We start from the raw sequence: 18,579 nt of genomic DNA, 5'->3' as shown, positions 1-18,579 counted from the left end.
TTTGTCCTAGGTCTTGAAATTTTAGGTTTAAATGATTACTATAGGGGAAAATACAAGTTTTTGATGTTATAACATAATTATGAAATGGCCATACCTCAGGTATCATGGCTTGTCAAAGAATTGATTTCTCGGTAATATGCTGAATTGCCATGATTTTCGTATCTTTGATTTTTGGTGGTGATTATCATTTTTCTTCAAAATTTCTTTTTCAAGTTACCCGGATGAACATTCTTCTTTATGAACGCTAAAATTGACATCTGAATTTACGGGCTTTGCGTGAATCATTTCTGAAGTTGATAAATACAAATTACAAATGAGCTTATTACAATTTATAATATTGAACTATACATGATCATAGTTCAATAATATCATGATGTAAGCGAAATCGAGTGACATTCTAAGCCATGGCTCACAATCTTGCATGTATATTTTTTTCGGAATGAATACAACCAACTCCGTTATTAATTTCAATAACCTTCAAAAAGTATATAGCGTATTCCTATAAAATAAAAAAATTTATTTTATTATATTTTGTAATTGTAATCATTAAAAAGTCATAGTGTCATTAATTGCGAGCCCGATCCTTTGATTAAACTCAATTGATCTTTCCGACCCGACTTTTGCAAAAAAACTTTCATCATATTGTGCAATAATATAACGCGATGAACCCTCCAAAGCTTTTGTGAAAGGCCCAAAAAGCTTAGGAACTTGAGTGACTTTCATATTTCCAAGCATGGCAGTTAGTATTGTTGCAGCTTTGGCGGGCCTACTCAGCTCCCCTGTTGAGAGTCTCATAAAGTGGATCCGACACTTTTCGACCAAGTTCACTCGCCAGTTAAAATCAGTACAGTTCCAGCAGACTGATTCTATTGAGTTTTTTTCTGGAGCCTGTGGGCAACCATCATTTGATTGCTGAGGACTAGCCTGACTTGTGCTACTACTACTCTTTGCGCTATTACCAGAAGAACGCGTAGATGCATCTTGACATTTAAATAATCGAATGGCAAACCTCTGAATCATGTAACTTTGATCGGGAGAAATAGACAACTTTTGGCGTGTATTGTGGTCTAATATCAAAAGCACACATGCTTCAAATGCGCCCATTAGTATATCAACCCAAGAAAACCATTTGTAAATCTTGAATGTAGCTGGATCCCCCTCCAAAAATTGAATCATTGTTTCTATTGTACCAATGGCTGCCGATGTTCCTTTTCGCCGAAAAATTTCTGTTTCCACTGTGGTATCAGGAATAGTTATGATATAAGGTCGGTATATGAGTAAAATAATAGAATTACAAAGAGATTGAATCGTAAGGATCTGATATTTAATTTTAGGATCCTGGAGTTGTTGGGGAGTAAAGGTGTTGGCAAAATCTGTGCCAATTTTCCGCACCAAGTTTTCATACTTGCTTAAATTTCTTGGATGAACAAGATGACGAACGGAATATATGTTTTCTAGAATATTGTCGATGGCTTCAAACAGAGAAAGCCTTACAGATGGAAAAGTACCATCAGCACTTGAAGCCTCTAAGATATGGGGGAAAAGCGTAGAGTTCAAAAGAGACTGGGTTCTCATACTAAAGGCGATAAGTTTTTCAGTTCCTTTAAAATATCTTAACCATACTGTATTGATTATATTTTGCTGATCGTTAATGTTAAATCTGTATCCTAGTCTTTGTAGAGAAGCAGTAATCATTGTCATTTTTGTCCACGATATTCCAATATGATCTGTATCATCATAACAAAGATAACTTGCACTTAATAAATATGCTGTTATATCGTTCATCCCGTAAAATGAAGGAGGGTAATAATAATAAAGCTCTTTACTTGCTTCTCCAATCAAGTTATCAATCCATTGCTGAAAGAAAATTGGATTTGCGAGGTTGTTGTGAGATGAAATTTTGCAGCCTATAGATATCACCATCAACATTGATAAGAGGTCACAGTTTGAGCCTGGTGGTGTTATATCCAATTTATTCCATTCTTGAAAAGTCTGGTAAATTTTGTCCCAGTTCATTACTGGCAAAAATGAACATAATCGTCGAGTTTCATTGATTAGAAATTCGCCATCTTGCTGAGAAATTGGTGAGTTGGTAATCTCGATTAGGTTGGAAGGTAATTGTGAGCTGGATGATAATTTGGCTGGATATGGAAGAGATCGATTATTTGAATCCAAAGTAGAATATTTTCGATTTTCTTTTGAAAATTGTAACGATTGGTTGTGTTTGAAATTGTAATCGTTTGGGAAACCATTATGAGGATACATTAAGACTCCTCTTGAACCAGAAGAGGAGCTCCCATTCCAGGTTGACTCTGTAGGGGAAATAGAAGTTGATCCTGACTCTGGTATAATTGACGGAATAACTGCACAAGTAGAGAGAGTAGAAGAAACGGAAGTTGAGGAGAACGTATTAATAAACTTAACATTAGGAATAGAATCAGAAGAGATGGAAGGTAAAGTTGTTACTGAAGTTGGAATTGGAGTTGGAGTTGGAGTTGGAGTTGGCGTTTGTTCAGGTGATTCATGTGGATCATTGGAATAACCCCAACGATTAGAAACTTCGTATTGACACTGATCCTTAAAACCTCTAAGTATACATTGGCCACAAGGTTGTTTGTGATCACACTAGACAATATGTTAAAACAAATTTTTGAAAAAAAAAAGCTTAAAAATTGAAAAAGTTGAAAACATTAAAAAAAAATTAAAAAAAAAAATTTGGTTGATCTATCAATAATCGACCAAACTGATCAAAATTTATTCTTAAAAGATATATCATTTTTAACGAACCTTTATTTTCCTTTTTCTGCAAGGTGCACAAGAGAGGGTCTTTCGCACTCTCTTTCTTGGAGGTGGGGTGCTTGATTTATTTTTATCCATGATCTCAGAAAAAAGGAGATGATAATTTAAGAGTCAAATATATTGACACCAATATATTTTACTCTTCTTTTTTTAGTATTATCAAAGAGTAAAGAAGAAAATAAGTTGAAGAACTTGATTTTCTAGGGCTCATATTTCAGCCAAAAAGAAAAGTAAAAAAAAATATAAAAAAAATAAAAAAAAGAAATTTGAAACGTGAAATTTGGACAACAACTATTAAAATTGTCTTAAAGACCAAAAACAGTCTCGCAGCATAAAGAAAGATGGTTATTTTTAAAAAAAAAAGATTCAAACAGAAAGATGATATCCACACCTGTACAGTGTGTTTTCACTTTTTCGTTCATATATTTAGAAATATTAAGGGGATGAAAATAAAATATTAAAAAAAAAAAAAAGAAGATTGTGGAGTGGAACAAAAGACGAGAAATAAGATTTTCTGGGCCAACCCCGGAGCTTAGCCCATTGGAAAAATCCGAGGATATTGTGTAACTTAAAAAAAACATAGTGCGGTAGAGATCCAAAAAGTCACGGGCTGACTATGTGCGCATGCCGCTGTGATTCCATATCGGCAACGGCAACGGATTTAGTTTGTGCCATAAAGGACTGTGTAATCTTGGCATCGGGTTTATTTACCAATTGCAATACCGGCAATAACACAAAATTGCTCATTTTGGACTGAAAGATAGAAAAAGATGCTTTTAGTAGCACCAAAGGCTGTCTGTCATATTTCTCTCCAAAGAAAAAAAAAAAAAAAAGCTTTGTTAATATGGGCATATATATATATATATATATCCTTTTCCGATACTGAGAAAAAAATAATACCAGATCGCTTTGATGGTGAGCAGAAATGCCCCACCCACTGGTGAGGAGGTGGCAAATCTTAAAGGTTTAGAAAATTTACGCTCGACCTACTCGTCACCAAGAATATATCTAATATATATATATATATACTAGCGCAGTCCTAAGCAAAGGCGTGCGACATTCGTTTGAATAAGATGTTGGATACATAAATTATAATAAATACATAATACATGACCCGTGATTTGACAGCACGCAGCAAATATTTCACTTGTAAAGATGCTGTTGGGGAGGCTCAAAAACTTGCTTTAATCCTATTTCGCTAATCTCGGCTCCAAGAGATTACCTAATACAAGAATTAAGTCTTATTTCTCCCCACCACCGACAATATCCAACATCAAACCGTCTTCACCAGGGAACCCAACAAACCTTTTACCAGGCATTGTTGCAGCCATCATAAATGCCATCTTTGAATAAATACTGGGGTCTCCGTACTCATCTTTCAAATACTCCTGGACAAATAAAAGACATCGGATGCACTTGAGAATGTGGCAGTCGTAGTCAACCTTTTTGGTTCCGTCGCCAAATAATATCTGGTGAATTTCACCCCAGACTTTATTTTGAGCCGGCATATGCTGCCTATTGCGGCCAAAAGCCTCAATAGTCACATCCACACGGGACTCTTTAAATGTAGGCCGTAATTGAAACACATATACCCCAATAAATGTAATCCAATAGTCTAGAACAACCCCCACAAACTCGTCCTCAACAATAACTGCTTGGCTCGCTTCCTTCGCTTGTTGATTACCGAAAGATATATTCCAAATCTCAATGATGGCATGAAGAGAAGTAAGTAGATGCAAAAGAAAAAAACTATAACAAGGCTGTCCCTTTTCAGCATCCTCATCCCTATAGGTCGTAAACGTGAGAAGAACAGCTGCGTGGAGTAGCTCATGCAATACCTGATTTAGATTTTCTTGAGTTATCACAAGTTTATTTGCATACTCAGCAATAAGATCTTGTTTTGAAATTAACCCAGCAAAAAACTGATCGGGATGAATGATAACAGGGCCAGTATCAAATCTATGATCTCCTTGAATAAGTTCAAGAATATGCAATACACTATCTCCTGGCCCATCAGACTCTTTCTTTAAAGATGACCTGGTAAGAACTGCATTTTCTCCCATAAGTTTATCTAAACCATAATCATTATATTCTGTGGTTGCCAAGGTTATTGCTATACAAAAATACTATTAGTAAAAAAAAAAAAAGAGTCTAGACTAAACAGATTTTTTTTAACTCACCTTCAATTCCTAAATTTTCGTCGTCAAGCTCCATAGCATACTTATTAAAAAAAAAAGTTAGAAATTTTCAACTGCATTATTTCTTGTTTAGACTTACTCCTAAATGAATCACTGTATGCATTAGTCCTCCAAAAAATCCATCTAAAAGCCTCTTTAACTTTCCAGTTTGTTTGTCAGAAAACGATTTTGTCAAATACTTGTTTACCAATAATTTCCAATTTTTCTTCTTAGTGTTTACGGATTTTTCGGAATAAAAGTCAAAATAGCCTCGAACATGCTGTTTATCAGCAATATATTCACTCCATGTTTCATCTCTCACAGGCAAACTGTCAATATCTTTCCAAAGCAAAAGAGATTTGACGATATTTTGAAAGTATTTTTCAAGTTGCTGAGCACTGCAACCCAAATAATACATGGAAATTAAAACATGGGGTGTATGGTTATGATAGCGCAACTCTTGAGAGTACAAGAGATTGTAAACTCGATGACTTTCAGACAAAAGTTCTAGCAACTTTTTTCTAGACTCGTAGGTAGGGGCGGGCAAGTCAGAGGGGCGTTTAAGACCTGTTCCATCAAAATTCTGGAAATCAATGATGCTTTCGGAAGCTTCAAGGAAATTGGCAGAAGTTGGAATTGGCATTTTATTTTTTATTACTTAGATTAGTAAAAACTTATTTGTGCGGCTTAATTTTGAAAGTTGAGATAGATTCGAGATGATGAATATTCTTTTTCAAGATTGTATTGAATGGATTGTAGATAAATAAAACAAAATGAAAATAAAAAAGGAATTTTTCCTGTTATTTATAAACTTTTTTTTAAAGAAAATTCTATCTTAGAACGATTCCTTTAAAAAAAAATTAGGTCTTTAATAAAATCAAACATAAGTTTATTAGAGGGTGCTGATCAAAATGAACATATCTCAAATTCACAGTATGAGCTGTCATTGTTTTCCTTTAGGTTTTTAATATTGCGGGGTACTTAAACTTGCTGTTCATATGATGTTTACATCTGAATTTTAAAAAAGGACCTAGACCTACTAGAATCACTATTATACAGTTATAGGTCCTTACTAGTTGTTTGAATGATTCCTTTGTATTCCTAAAAGTAACATGAATCATCTTTTTTTTCATTAAAAAAACATTTGGTTTGCTTGAGTTTTTTTTTTTAAAAAACTGTAGTGAAATTCCCACCAAAGATTTCAAACTTTAATACTCGCAATTGTAATAAAAGAAGTTGTTGATGAAGGAGATTAAGCTACAAAACTATTCATGCTTGATCTTTGAGTAGTAACCAATGTGTCAATTTTGTATGCTAGATAACTGACATGCACTGTTTTTTAAACACTATTGACAAATTAATTTGATTACACTAAACCAAAATTTTTCTTTCTATGAAAATGGAATTTTCTAAAAAGATTATTTAAACTAAAACTGGGTAAAAGAACTATGAAAGAGCAGGAGAAGCCAGAAATTATAAGATTTTTTGTTGTTGAAAAGATAGCGAAACACGATACATTTTATTTTGGATAATAAAGATTCAACGGCTGTTTCTTTTCTCTTACAATTAAAATAGATGGAGTTATGTAAAAAAACACTTTATTTATAACAATGATGACCATTTGATATTTATCAACTGGTCAACCCCGTTTTATTTTTTGCGTTACCTATTTTCAACAGTCAATACAAAAAAGGTACATAAATAAAATGAACTAATCAAAAACTGCTTATAAAAATACCTAATATATAGTTCAAAAAGAAGTACTTGTGAATTTTATTAGAAAAGTAAATATTTTAAGATAATTTACAATTTAAATATATTTTTTGATTTTATTTAAAAAAGTATTGACTTAAAAGCCTTTACTTTTTTAAAGAGGTAAACTATAAGCACAGTTAAAATGATTCTTAGCATGAATTATAATAAAACTAGGCATTTATTATGTTCAGGATAGTGTTTCTTAAAATTATATTTTGAAGACACAGAAATAGTTTTGAAAGACTTTTTAAACAGTTTTTTTATTGTTTTTTTTTTCAAACATAAACAGATTAAAACAAGACTATAAATATTTCCCTAAATTGAGCGCTTGATGGATCTAGAATATTACCCTAATGTTTATGATAATAACTACATATCTATCGTGAATTTGTGAAACTTTAATCTCTATTTTTGACTGAGTTTTTTTTCCAAAAAGATAAAAGTCTATTGCTTCGAGTTCCCTATTAAGATACTGATGGTTCTATTTTCTTTTAAACAATAGTTTGCGTATTATATTGAGAAATTAAAATTTGCACAAGCATAAATAGATATAGAATTAAATTCTGAGATATAAAGAGGAAGCTTACCATCAAATTTAAATAAATAAAAAAACAAAAATGAAATAGTCTCCATGATTTCAGATATTTCTCTTGAAAATCGAAAATCCAACTTTCTTACAGAAACAATCATTACATCAACTTCTACTGGCTTTGAAGATGATGAATGTATACAACTTCCAATTAATAATATTAATAGATTTGAACACGAGCTTAGTGTCTTTGATTCTTTCTTACTATACAAAAAAGCAGTGTTTTGGTGCATTGTTGTATCTTTAACGATAGTAATGGATGGATATGACGGTGCCCTTGTCAGTGGTTTCTATGCACAACCAGCTTTTCAAAAATACTACGGTGAGCTGCTTCATGATGGGACTTATTCAATTTCAGCGGCTTGGCAGACTGCTTTAGGTATGGGTTCTCCAGTAGGGAGAGTCATTGGTGGACTTGGTGTTGGATATTTTGCTTCCAAATTTGGTCGAAAATATACACTAATAGGTGCATTAATCATGATTATAGGTATACTGTTTATTGTTTTCTTCGCCACTTCAATTGGAATGCTCTGTGCAGGTTTGATACTTAGTGGTATATTATGGGGTGTTTTTAACACACTGGCTCCTACATATGCTAGTGAGGTTTGCCCACTTCAGCTTAGAGGTATACTAACTGCATATATTAACTTAGCATGGGTTATCGGTCAGTTCATCAACATGGGTGTCATGAATGGTTTTGTTAATGTCAAAAGTCAATGGGCTTACAGAATACCTTTTGGAATTCAATGGATATGGCCTGTAATGATATTATGTGTTCTTCCGTTTGCACCCGAGTCTCCTTGGTGGCTTGTCAGAAAGGATAGAGTTAGCGACGCACGACAATCTCTTAAAAGACTAACATCTTTTAATAACACGGATCAGCTAGAGAAGTACTTAAATACAATTGTCAAAACAGACAAAGAGGCAAGAAAAATAGACAATAGCATTACTTGGAGTGATTGCTTTCGTGAAACAGATTTACGCCGGACGGAAATTGCATGTATGGTATGGAGCTGTCAAGCTCTTTGTGGTAATCCCATGTTTGGATATGTTGCATATTTCTTTGAAATGGCTGGAATCAGCGAGACAAATGCGTTTAAAATAGCTTTAGGACTCACAGCAGTAGGATTCATTGGAAATATTATATCCTGGTTTTTAACATTTCGCTTTGGCCGTCGAGCAAACTACCTGGGAGGATTAATTCTTATGGCTTTAGTGATGTTTTTTATTGGAATACTAGATATTCCTAGAAAAAATAATAATTCGACCAAATATGCTTGGGGCCAGTCTATCTTTTTTTTTGTTTTTGCATTTATTTATGACTTGACCATTGGCCCTGTTGCGTTTATCATTGTTTCTGAGATTCCTTCTGTCAGATTAAGAGAAAAAACAATTGCATTAGCCACTACTGCCTATTCACTATGGGGTGTTGTTTTTCAAATAGCGGTGCCATACATGTTGAATCCTCAAAAGGCAAACTGGAGCGGAAAAACATGCTTTGTGTTCTTCGTATTAGGAATTTTGACGTTAGTTTGGACATACTTTAGACTTCCTGAGACTGCTAATAGAACATACTCCGAAATTGATCGTCTTTTCAAACTAAATCTTCCAGCTCGAAAATTTAAAGGGTACAAATTCTTTTAAGTCGTGAAACATTGTTTTATGGCTTTATTGAAATTCATAGTTTCATATGTTGATCTTTGATTAAAAATGTATTACTGATAAATATAAAAAAAAAAGTAATTTGGTGGTTTGAATTAATATAAATTTCAATGACTTGTTCTTCCATGTTTTTTTTCCTATTTCGATTTAGCAAATTTATGAGATGCCTTTAATTTCAATCTGTAATTCACTGCATTAAGAAGTTGGTAAATATTATTCAATGTTGGAACATCTACTTTCTCTCTTTCAGCAGCTCTAATAGTGTTACCCATTATTGCTTCGATTTCGATTTGGTTTCCTTTTCGAACGTCTTGAAGTGTACTGGGAACAAATGTCGCTGGAACATGAGTAAGTGTCCATGCCATCAATTCGTCAACCTTAGAGATAGAAGGCCAGTCTTTGGATTCTGAACCAAAAATGGCATGAGCAATTTGCCAAATTTCAGTCATCATTTGCCGAAGCATTCCTTCTAAACCAGCTTCTAAAAGTTCACCAGTATTAAGGTCCATAATAGATGCCAACATGTTAAAGGTGCCGTTCCATAGCATTTTCTCCCATCTTGCCGCGTCAATGTTCGAGGATAAAGAAAACTTTTCAATCCCTCCATTCAAAGACAAGTTCATGAGTTGTGTAAGTTTTTTCTCAAGGCTTATCTGTCCAGCATAATTGTGGGTTAATCCAGCAATTACCCGCATGCCACCTGGATACATTTCTGCTACTCTCAGACCGTCAGAACTGGCTGCAACACGAACAACGGCAGAAGCGAGTGGAATTCCAGGATAAGAATCAAGATAAGGTCTCTCAATCTCAATGCCGTTTTGAAATAAAATAATTAACGTTTTTTCTGGTGTCATAAAATTTTGCAGTCCTTGAAGAGCATCTTTTCCAAGTGACTTAGTCGCAATGATTACATAGTCAAAAGCATTTTCTTTATTAAATGATACAAGTGTTTTTTCGTTCCATTCAATAACTTCATATGGCTTGTAAGTCGTTATTTTGGGAGGATCAGTCAAAATTCTGATTTCTGAACCATGATTTTTGATGGAGGTAAAATTTGATCGGGCTAATACTGTGACTTGTACATTAGAATGACAATCAAGATAGCTAGCATAAATTAAACCAACTGCACCTGCTCCAACAAGCAGAACTCTAATAGGACTTTCTGAAGACATGAATATTTAATATAGTTGAATGCTTGCAATCTCAAAATGAGAGAAACTGCATAAGTGCTGAAATGTTTTAGTTGTAACATATATGACTCACAATTTTATTAGTGGCCTTTAATTAAGGCAACCAATCAAAAAATATTTAGTAAAGGTCAGGCATAATGAATGTAGGTCAAAACGATTTTGTTTCAAGAATTTCTAACCTCAAAATTAAGGTGATGTTAATAAAGCATTGAAATTCTAGATGAAGAAAAGAAGTAAATACAAGAATGAACTTACAATTTTTATTATTTTTATTATTTTTAGTATTTTTATTACTATTATTATTATTATTATTTTATTATTATAAGCCACAATTTAAGGAATTGTCGGCATTAAACATCTGATACAAATTGAACTGTTTTTGCACGTGCCAATAATGTTACAAAATTTAAATGAATATAAATTGTAACAAAGTAATTCTCTAATATACATATGTTGGCTAAAGGCCATGCTCGAGTAAACATATTATTAAATAACTTTCCATTACGAGTTCCTAATAAGTTCATAGTTAAATTTATCAATAAATATATCAGAATATATCAGAAAAAAGTCACATAAATGTCTGGGTTTGATCAACAAAAAATAGTTCCTATTTCTGGATCTTTTAATGAGAACACCGAAGATGATTTACTAATACCACCATCAAACAATATCCAAACAAGTACCGGAAATCTTTTAAATAGAAACCAATACTCAATAGACTTACAATTTGATGATGTCAATAGAGAAAATACTTATGGAAACAACAGTTTTGCGAATTCGAATGAAGTTGAACAAGAGACACAAATGGATCAAGAACCTAGTAATAGATTTCAATCTCAGTCATATGAGGTTCAAAGAACTAAACAAGAACCCAGTACACAGGACAGTCAGCTTCAAAAAACAATTCGATTATGTAATGTAAAGCTTTTAGTTCCTCCACTTAATTTTGCATTAGTAGCCGAAGATGTTTATCGATCTGGACACCCTTTGGAAATCAACCACCCATTTATTGAGAATTTGAATCTCCGCACAATAGTCTATATTGGAGATCCACCCTCCAGCAAAGACAAAGGAAAGGACATTAACAGTGTGAAGATATTTCAGCGGTATCAAGAATGGGCCAAAGAGCAAAATATTCGTCTAGTTCATTTTCATCAGCCTTCGGCAAAAGAACCATTTCGAGAAAACAACAAAGACATTATCAAAGAAGCACTCGAAATTATTCTTGATACCAGAAACTTACCAGTACTTTTGAATTCAAACAAAGGAAAACATCGAATTGGCGTCCTCATTGGCGTTATGCGAGTTTTACTTCAAGGGTGGTCTCTTGCAACAACATTTGATGAATATATTAAATTTGCAAATGGTAAATCAGATGCTGATTTGGAATTTATTGAACGTTTTAAGGAAGTTATCGAGTATGATTCTGATTTCGCACCTCAATGGCTTCGTAAAGCTTAACGAAATTATTTATAAGAAGTGCACTATTTTTAAAAGGCAAATTTATATTGATTTACTACTCTACTTATTTAAAGAAATTCATAAGAAAATCAGTGGTTGTTAATATACACGGGCTATAATTTAGGTACAACAGCATTCAATTGCTAAATCTATTTTAAAATCTCCAATTTTCATCAGCACTCTCAATTGCCCACTTGAACTTTTCACGCATGGACTTCCCAAAAAGTCTTTCAATTGGAACATCATACTTTTTGGAGAACATGACTGTTAGACGAGGGTCGATATAATTGAGCTTACTGGTGCCCAATGCAACTTGTGAGTTATCCTCCTTGTCTTGAAGATTAAGCTGAGTATTCTTAATCTGTTCATCTAACTTGGCAACCTGAGCTTCGAGCTTTTCAATTGTTTGACTAGGCTTAGGCTCAATCTTTTGACTCTTGACATCCGCCAAAGATGCCTTTTCCTGTGCCTTAATGCCACTAATCTTTTCCTTTAAGTCCTTTTGATAGACCTTGTCTTCAACGGGAACCTTTTCTATCTTTTGACGTTCAAACATTCGCTCAAACTTTTTAGTCCATCTTTCTTTTTCACGTTCGTAAAACTTTTTAACAATTTCAACAAGTTCAGCCTTGGTAAATTCGGACATATCTTCAAAATAAGCTTTGCGTTTCTTTTTGATATTAGGATCAATCGCAACCATGGTCTTTTTGAGAATGGTTCGTTTCCACTTATATTCTTTGATCTTATCTTCAATCTTTTCGATTGTAGTTTCATGGGTTTTGCCAATTGCTTTTTGATGGTTACACAAAATAGCAACTTGCCGATTAGCTGAGTTATAGGCGACAATTTTTTCCGCTACTGTACCTTTATTAGGAATAAGATCCAATTGTTGTTGCATTGTATGTGTAGCGTTAAATGTACGGAACACTTTAGCTGTAAGACCAGGCATATAATTTTGAAGATGCTTGTTAAGAATAGATGGATCCAAACGATCAAAAATTTGATCACCAGTGACTTTGGGCGGCTTTTTGAAAATCTTTAAGTTTTTGAAAACTTGAGGTGTGACTTCCATTTCATTATGGTAAGGCACGGAGTCTTTACCCAAAAAGTCAAAAACAACAATGTTGGGGGGTTTTAAAGAAACATGTTCATAACGAAGAGAACAACAACCTACAGTGTCGGCTTCATCTTCTCCCTTTTCACCACCTGCTCTTAAGGCAAGCACATCAATGAGATAAGTTGCAGTAGCACGTTGACGAGCAAGCATGGTAGGATCCTTCAGTTCCTTTACGTAGTCCTTTCGAATACGATTAATGTGATTTTTGAGCTCGCGAGCTTTTTCAAATTTTTTGAAATCACTCATACCTTTAAGAGAAGAAGTTGCAGCTAGCATGACATACTTAGTAGCACCATTGATATTTTCACGCCAAGTTGCAAGCCAGGCAACAGTATTATCGTGTTTGACCTCGGCCCATTTGTGTCCTGATGGTGGTTCAGGTATCTTAGCCTCTTTACCAATATTTATTGTAATATCTTCAGGTTTAACCCTTCTTTTCAGCTTTCCAGTTTTGGGATGAGCACCACGTCCTCGGAAAAGACCAGGAGGCTCAATTCTAAAATTACCAAGAGCCTCTTTGCGACCATCTAAAAACGCAAATTTATAAGGAGCTTCGAGATCATCGCGCTCAGCTTTAATCCTTTTCTTTTCAGACGACGGAAGATTACGCTTTTTCTCTCGTTCTGCTGAAAAATAATTATGCATAACCGTGAAATCACATTTTTCGAAGCTTTGGATACGGACCGGTGTATTGGTCTGTTTATCGAGAGCTGGCTGTTTAGTTTCTTTCAATACCGCAACAAAATCATTAAAAAAGTTTTTCTGAAAAACAGGATTCTGGGCATGATCGGTTTCAACCATTGCACCAAAAAACCCTGCAACCTCCTCTGCTTCGGGGGGAAGAGAGACTGCCTTTCCATCATAAATAAGATGGATATTCTTAGGAAGAGGTACATATTCAGGTGGAAAAAGAACCCCATTATGAGAAAGAGTAGTCCACTTGATTGAATTGTCAGTATCTTCAGATTGTTCCCACCATTTATACTCTTCTTCTTCATCATCCTCCGGATAATCATCCAGGTCTTCGCTTTCTTCTTTTTTAGGGGTATTTGCAGCTTTAGGGGAAGCCTTTGTTTTGGGAGTACTTTTTTTAGTTGTAGCTGGCTTCGATTTACCATTAGAAGCAGTAGATTTTGTTTTGGTAGGGACAGTTTCTTTTTTCTTAGCAGAAGCTGGTTTTTTATCTTCGTCTTCGGTTTTAACTTTTTTAGATCTGCCATTAGTTGATGGTGTTGATTTACGCTTTTTTGTTTCTGCAACTGAAGCAGACGCGTTTTTTACATCAATCTGCGTCGATTGACGCTCGGATTTTACTGTTACACTCATAGCGACAGGATTTATGCTTCTGCTTGAATGAAAAGGTCTAAATTTCTTTAGAAATTAAGAAAAAAAGTTAGTAATTTTAAGTTAATGACAGATCGAAATTCCAAAAAAAAAAATAATTACCTTAAGATAAAATAAATGATAATCTTCGCAAGGGATATATGTAAGAGAACTTTTCAATGCTACAAGAAAAAAAAATATTAGTTAAATGAATAAAAGAAAAAAGACCAAAGAATATACCTGGAGTGGAAATCGCATTATAAGACACGAACAGGGGCCTCTTAAAAGCTACCAATAAGTTCAGAAAACCACTAACGCGTTTGTGTAAATTTATTTTTCAAATAAAAAAAATACTTTCAATTAAAGAACAAAAATATTCAGATTATTCTGTCGAAAAATCTTGAGAACTTTGAAAGAATTCTTTATTTGATTGTTGTTTTTGAAAAAAAGAAAAAAGAGAAGATTTTTTTTCAAGACAAACAAGGAGATATGTTATATAAAAAAATGTTGCACGTGACCATGATTATTTTAAGTTTTTTTTTAATTTGTTTTTATTACATAATATGTAACTTGTAAATTTTTGTTACAACTTTATTGCTTTTTGAACTTTCAGAATAATTCTCCAAAAAAAATTTTCAATTATTCTGTAACACGATGGCATGCGGCAAAAAGCGGATTTGTAACTTGACTAGCGACTTAAGCTTCCTCTGTGTATGTTTTTTTTTTTTTTGTATCTAACCGTACTGTAGTTCAGTTTAGTTTATATCAAATTTGTTTATCATTAACAAAAAGGTATAAAATTTGGCTTGTTTTGAGTGATTTTTTTTAAAAAAAAATATTTAAATCAATTTATGCAAAAAAAAAAATAGATCAAAAATCATTCACTAGAACATTTGAAATATAATCAACTGATTCAGCTAATTAATTACATCTATAAAAAGATATCTGATAAAAGATTTAAGTCGTTGTATCTTTTGTTAATATAAATATTCTATTAAATTAGATCAGCTATATTTTGATGTATAACTATCAAAATAAAAATGAATGAGTTTAAACATTGTTAATAACCTAATTAAATTTCAAAACTTTTCAAGGTTTTTTAAAAACATTTTTATTAAAACATTAGACCATGTGGGGGTAATTATGTAGTATAATAGTATAATTAATGAATATATATATATATATAAGCTATATAATTGATAAACGAAGACAAATAAATTTCTATATTTACCAAGCAATCTTGGCCAAAAACCCTTCCGGATACTTTCTTACGAAGTATTTTCTAATCTCATCATATGCCAGCAACATTGACCCAAAACCAACTGCAATAAAGTAATACTCGACTTGAACATGGGAAGTACCGACAACTCTATGAAACCATGGAATGTAGTTAAAAAGAAATGTAACTCCCAATGCGAAGGCCATAGCAGCAAACATCAATAAATTTTGTGTTTCCTTGTTAAAAATCGGTGGATGCTGAAATATAGACAAATACCGAGTTCTGACAGCCATGAGATTAAAAAATTGCATTATGACCAGATTAATGAAGTAAACCGAAGAGGCTTGTTCGCCTATACGAGCAACTTCTTCAGCTGATATACCATCTTTGAAGTTGCCATATGACAAAGTTAGTGCACTAAAAGGAATGCCTTTTCTTTGAAAATGAATAAAACAAACAAGCATGGAAGCAAATGTGTAATATGTACCAACGGTAAAATAAGAATGAAGAAACAACTTAAAGTCGACTAATCTTTCTTTCGAAATAGAACGGGGTTTTTTCTTTAGCAAGTTTTTTTCAGGAGACTCATAAGCAATTGTGATAGCACCTGCACAATCTGTCAAACAACAAATGATAATCATGTTAAAAGATGATAGGGCTTGAGGTAATCCAAAAATAATGTTTAGTAAAACGGCCCACAACTCAGCAAATGTACCAGCAGGAAGAAGATAAGCAATTGTTTTTCTTAAATTTTCAAAAACAAGACGTCCATATAATAAGGCATCTATTATTGAAGAAAACTCTGCCAGCAAAACTAAATCAGATGCTTCCTTTGCAACATCAGAACCCTCAGCCATAGCTATACCGACATCTGCTTTTTTTAATGAGGGAGCATCATTAACACCATCACCAGTCATACCGACAACGTTTCCTGCAGCTTGAAATTTCTCAACAATTCTGAGTTTTTGATCAGGTGTGGCTCTTGCAAAAACAATTTCCGAATAATTTGTAAGAACTTCCCATTCTTCATCTTGCAATGTGTTCAAGTCTGTCGAAGTTATTACCACCGCTCTATCGATTAGTCCTTCATTATCTTGATACAGTAATAAATCACCTGAACGGTCCACAGTATCATGAGTGATAATACCACATTTACGGGCAATCGCAACCGCAGTAAGCTCGAAATCACCAGTAACCATGGATAAACGAACACCAGCACCCCTAAGAACATTGACAACATTGAAGATATCATCCTTTGGAGGATCTGTGATACCAACTAGCCCAACAAGTGTTAAGCCGTTCACAGAAAGAGAAGTAAGGTAGTCTGAGGCATCTCGTTGCTCAAGCCAGAAATCTTGAGGCTTGTTGTTTTGAACAACTTTTGAAGCAAGAAGAACAACTCTTTGTCCTTGACTGGCCCAATCTTGTTGGATTTTCATGATTTTAGATTTAGTCTCTTCATCAAACTCAACAATTTCATTTCCTTGAAGATAATGAGAACAGTTTTCAAACAAAATGTCTGGGGCACCTTTAATCGTGAAAAGAAGACTACCTTTAGGAACATGACAATTTTCACCAGCCAAGGAGTCACGAGGCTCATATAAACGTGCCATGAATTTGACTTTTGAGTTAAAAGGAAGTTCTGCCATCATATGCCAAAGATTTCTTAATTTTTCTGTAGACCCAACTTTTTCAGCAAATCTAAAGATTGCTTGATCTGTAGCATTAGAAAAAATGACCCTTTCTTTGAGTGGCAAATGAATAGTGCGTGGATCAAATGAAGAAGTATTACACAAACCAGTGACTGCATGGAACAGTTGCATGCCCTCAATTTGATGTAATTTGGTCTCAGTATCGTTGTCTTCTTCCCTAAAAGCATCAAGTTCTTCAATTCCAATTGTTCCGGCAGTGACAAACATTTTATTTTTAGTCAAAGTACCAGTTTTATCTGAACAAAGAACAGAAACAGACCCTAAAGTCTCAACAACAGATAGTGATTTGCAAAGAATTTGTTTATTTTTCATGACACCAGCAGTAATAATAAGACAAGTTGTTAATGCAATAGGTAAGCCTTCGGGAATGAAAGCTACAGCAATTGAGACTATATCAACAATGAGTGTAGGAACAGTGATCCAGTTGGGGAATGTTTTGCGCAACCAAGCTCCCCATAAAATACAGACAAGAACAATTAAAAAGATGACAACTGAAACAGTAATTATGATAAACCGCAAAATTTCTTTTTGTAAAGGAGAAAGATCATTTTTTGGTACAGATGAAATCTTTGCGATTTGTCCAAAAACCGTTCTGTCTCCAGTACTAATAACAATTCCTTTACCAGTTCCCATAACACAAAAGGTACCTTGCATGGCAATACAAGTAGATTCTAAGTAATTGCTTTCTTGAATTTCCGCTTTGACTGAAGCAGGAATTGGTTTTGATTCACCAGTTAAGACTGACCGATCAAAAGACAGGTCATGAGAATGTTCAAAAATTCTAACATCAGCAGGAACTTTATTTCCCATTTCCAAAATAACAATATCACCAGGAACTAAGTCTCTGACTTTAATTTCAAAAGTATTTGAGCTTCGGATAACTTTACATTCAGCAGGCATGTGATTTTGAATAGAATCCATAACTTTTGAGGATGAAAAATCCTGAATGAAATTAAAACCAGCTTGAGAAATAAAAACAATGAACAAGATAACACCAAGAACCAAATTAGCCACAAGTGGAGGCTGTCCCAAGGGTTTCCAAGAAATACAGCATAAAATTCCACCAACCATTAGTAAAAGACCGAATCCTCCAAAAAAGTAGCTGATAATTTTACGGAAAATTCCAGAAGGGGGTTTTGATTGAACATTTGGACCAATTTCCCCTAAAATAATTGAGTGTTCTGATTCACTCAAACCAGAAACCATATTTGTGTTCAACTCTAGAGCCACTTCATTTGGTTCTATAACGTGCCACTTCTTGTCAGCAAACTGCTTAGCTTTTTCATCAAGGTGTTCTTCAGTTCCAGCATCGCTGATTTGGTGTGAGATTGTCTGGAAGGCAATCGGCAACACTGATTCAGCAGGAACCCTTTCTTGCAGAGAAACATCAGACAGACGACGATGAAGAGAAGGTCTTCTTGACAAAGGTGCTCCGAAAGCGACATGTCTTTGGGCTTCAATATCAACATCAAATGTAATATTTTTCTCTGGAAGATTGCTATTGCTCTTTTCAAGATAGCTTTGACTTTCTGAAGTCAAGCTTCTTTTGAGCTCGCTGGAACTGTCGTGAGACAT

The 18,579-nt window shown here is 34.0% G+C and overlaps 7 protein-coding genes across 7 annotated transcripts; 2 read left to right on the top strand and 5 right to left on the bottom strand.

Annotated features, from left to right (window-relative positions):
• Positions 1–546: 546 nt before the first annotated feature.
• SAPINGB_P000863 (uncharacterized protein) lies at positions 547–3,474 on the bottom strand (the record flags this gene model as incomplete). Its single annotated transcript, XM_031995586.1, has 2 exons — positions 547–2,625; positions 3,415–3,474. The coding sequence occupies 2 exons, from the start codon at positions 3,472–3,474 to the stop codon at positions 547–549; spliced, it is 2,139 nt and encodes a 712-aa protein (XP_031851477.1).
• Positions 3,475–4,040: 566 nt separating this feature from the next.
• Positions 4,041–5,619, bottom strand: SAPINGB_P000862 (uncharacterized protein; the record flags this gene model as incomplete). The annotated part of the gene is made up of 3 exons (XM_031995585.1): positions 4,041–4,912; positions 4,980–5,019; positions 5,077–5,619. The coding sequence occupies 3 exons, from the start codon at positions 5,617–5,619 to the stop codon at positions 4,041–4,043; spliced, it is 1,455 nt and encodes a 484-aa protein (XP_031851476.1).
• A 1,743-nt stretch (positions 5,620–7,362) lies between these two features.
• On the top strand, positions 7,363–8,964 carry SAPINGB_P000861 (uncharacterized protein; the record flags this gene model as incomplete). Its single annotated transcript, XM_031995584.1, has 1 exon — positions 7,363–8,964. One exon carries the CDS (start codon positions 7,363–7,365, stop codon positions 8,962–8,964), a length of 1,602 nt encoding a protein of 533 aa, XP_031851475.1.
• A 155-nt stretch (positions 8,965–9,119) lies between these two features.
• Positions 9,120–10,154, bottom strand: SAPINGB_P000860 (uncharacterized protein; the record flags this gene model as incomplete). The annotated part of the gene is made up of 1 exon (XM_031995583.1): positions 9,120–10,154. One exon carries the CDS (start codon positions 10,152–10,154, stop codon positions 9,120–9,122), a length of 1,035 nt encoding a protein of 344 aa, XP_031851474.1.
• A 594-nt stretch (positions 10,155–10,748) lies between these two features.
• SAPINGB_P000859 (uncharacterized protein) lies at positions 10,749–11,633 on the top strand (the record flags this gene model as incomplete). The annotated part of the gene is made up of 1 exon (XM_031995582.1): positions 10,749–11,633. The coding sequence occupies one exon, from the start codon at positions 10,749–10,751 to the stop codon at positions 11,631–11,633; it is 885 nt and encodes a 294-aa protein (XP_031851473.1).
• A 154-nt stretch (positions 11,634–11,787) lies between these two features.
• On the bottom strand, positions 11,788–14,076 carry SAPINGB_P000858 (uncharacterized protein; the record flags this gene model as incomplete). Its single annotated transcript, XM_031995581.1, has 1 exon — positions 11,788–14,076. One exon carries the CDS (start codon positions 14,074–14,076, stop codon positions 11,788–11,790), a length of 2,289 nt encoding a protein of 762 aa, XP_031851472.1.
• A 1,224-nt stretch (positions 14,077–15,300) lies between these two features.
• SAPINGB_P000857 (uncharacterized protein) lies at positions 15,301–18,579 on the bottom strand (the record flags this gene model as incomplete). The annotated part of the gene is made up of 1 exon (XM_031995580.1): positions 15,301–18,579. One exon carries the CDS (start codon positions 18,577–18,579, stop codon positions 15,301–15,303), a length of 3,279 nt encoding a protein of 1,092 aa, XP_031851471.1.

Source organism: Magnusiomyces paraingens (assembly GCF_902498895.1).
Source record: "Magnusiomyces paraingens strain CBS 517.90 genome assembly, contig: contig1, whole genome shotgun sequence".
Lineage (NCBI taxonomy): Eukaryota > Fungi > Ascomycota > Dipodascomycetes > Dipodascales > Dipodascaceae > Magnusiomyces > Magnusiomyces paraingens.
Note: the sequence above shows the minus strand (reverse complement) of the source record. Positions and strands in the feature narration are given on the sequence as shown.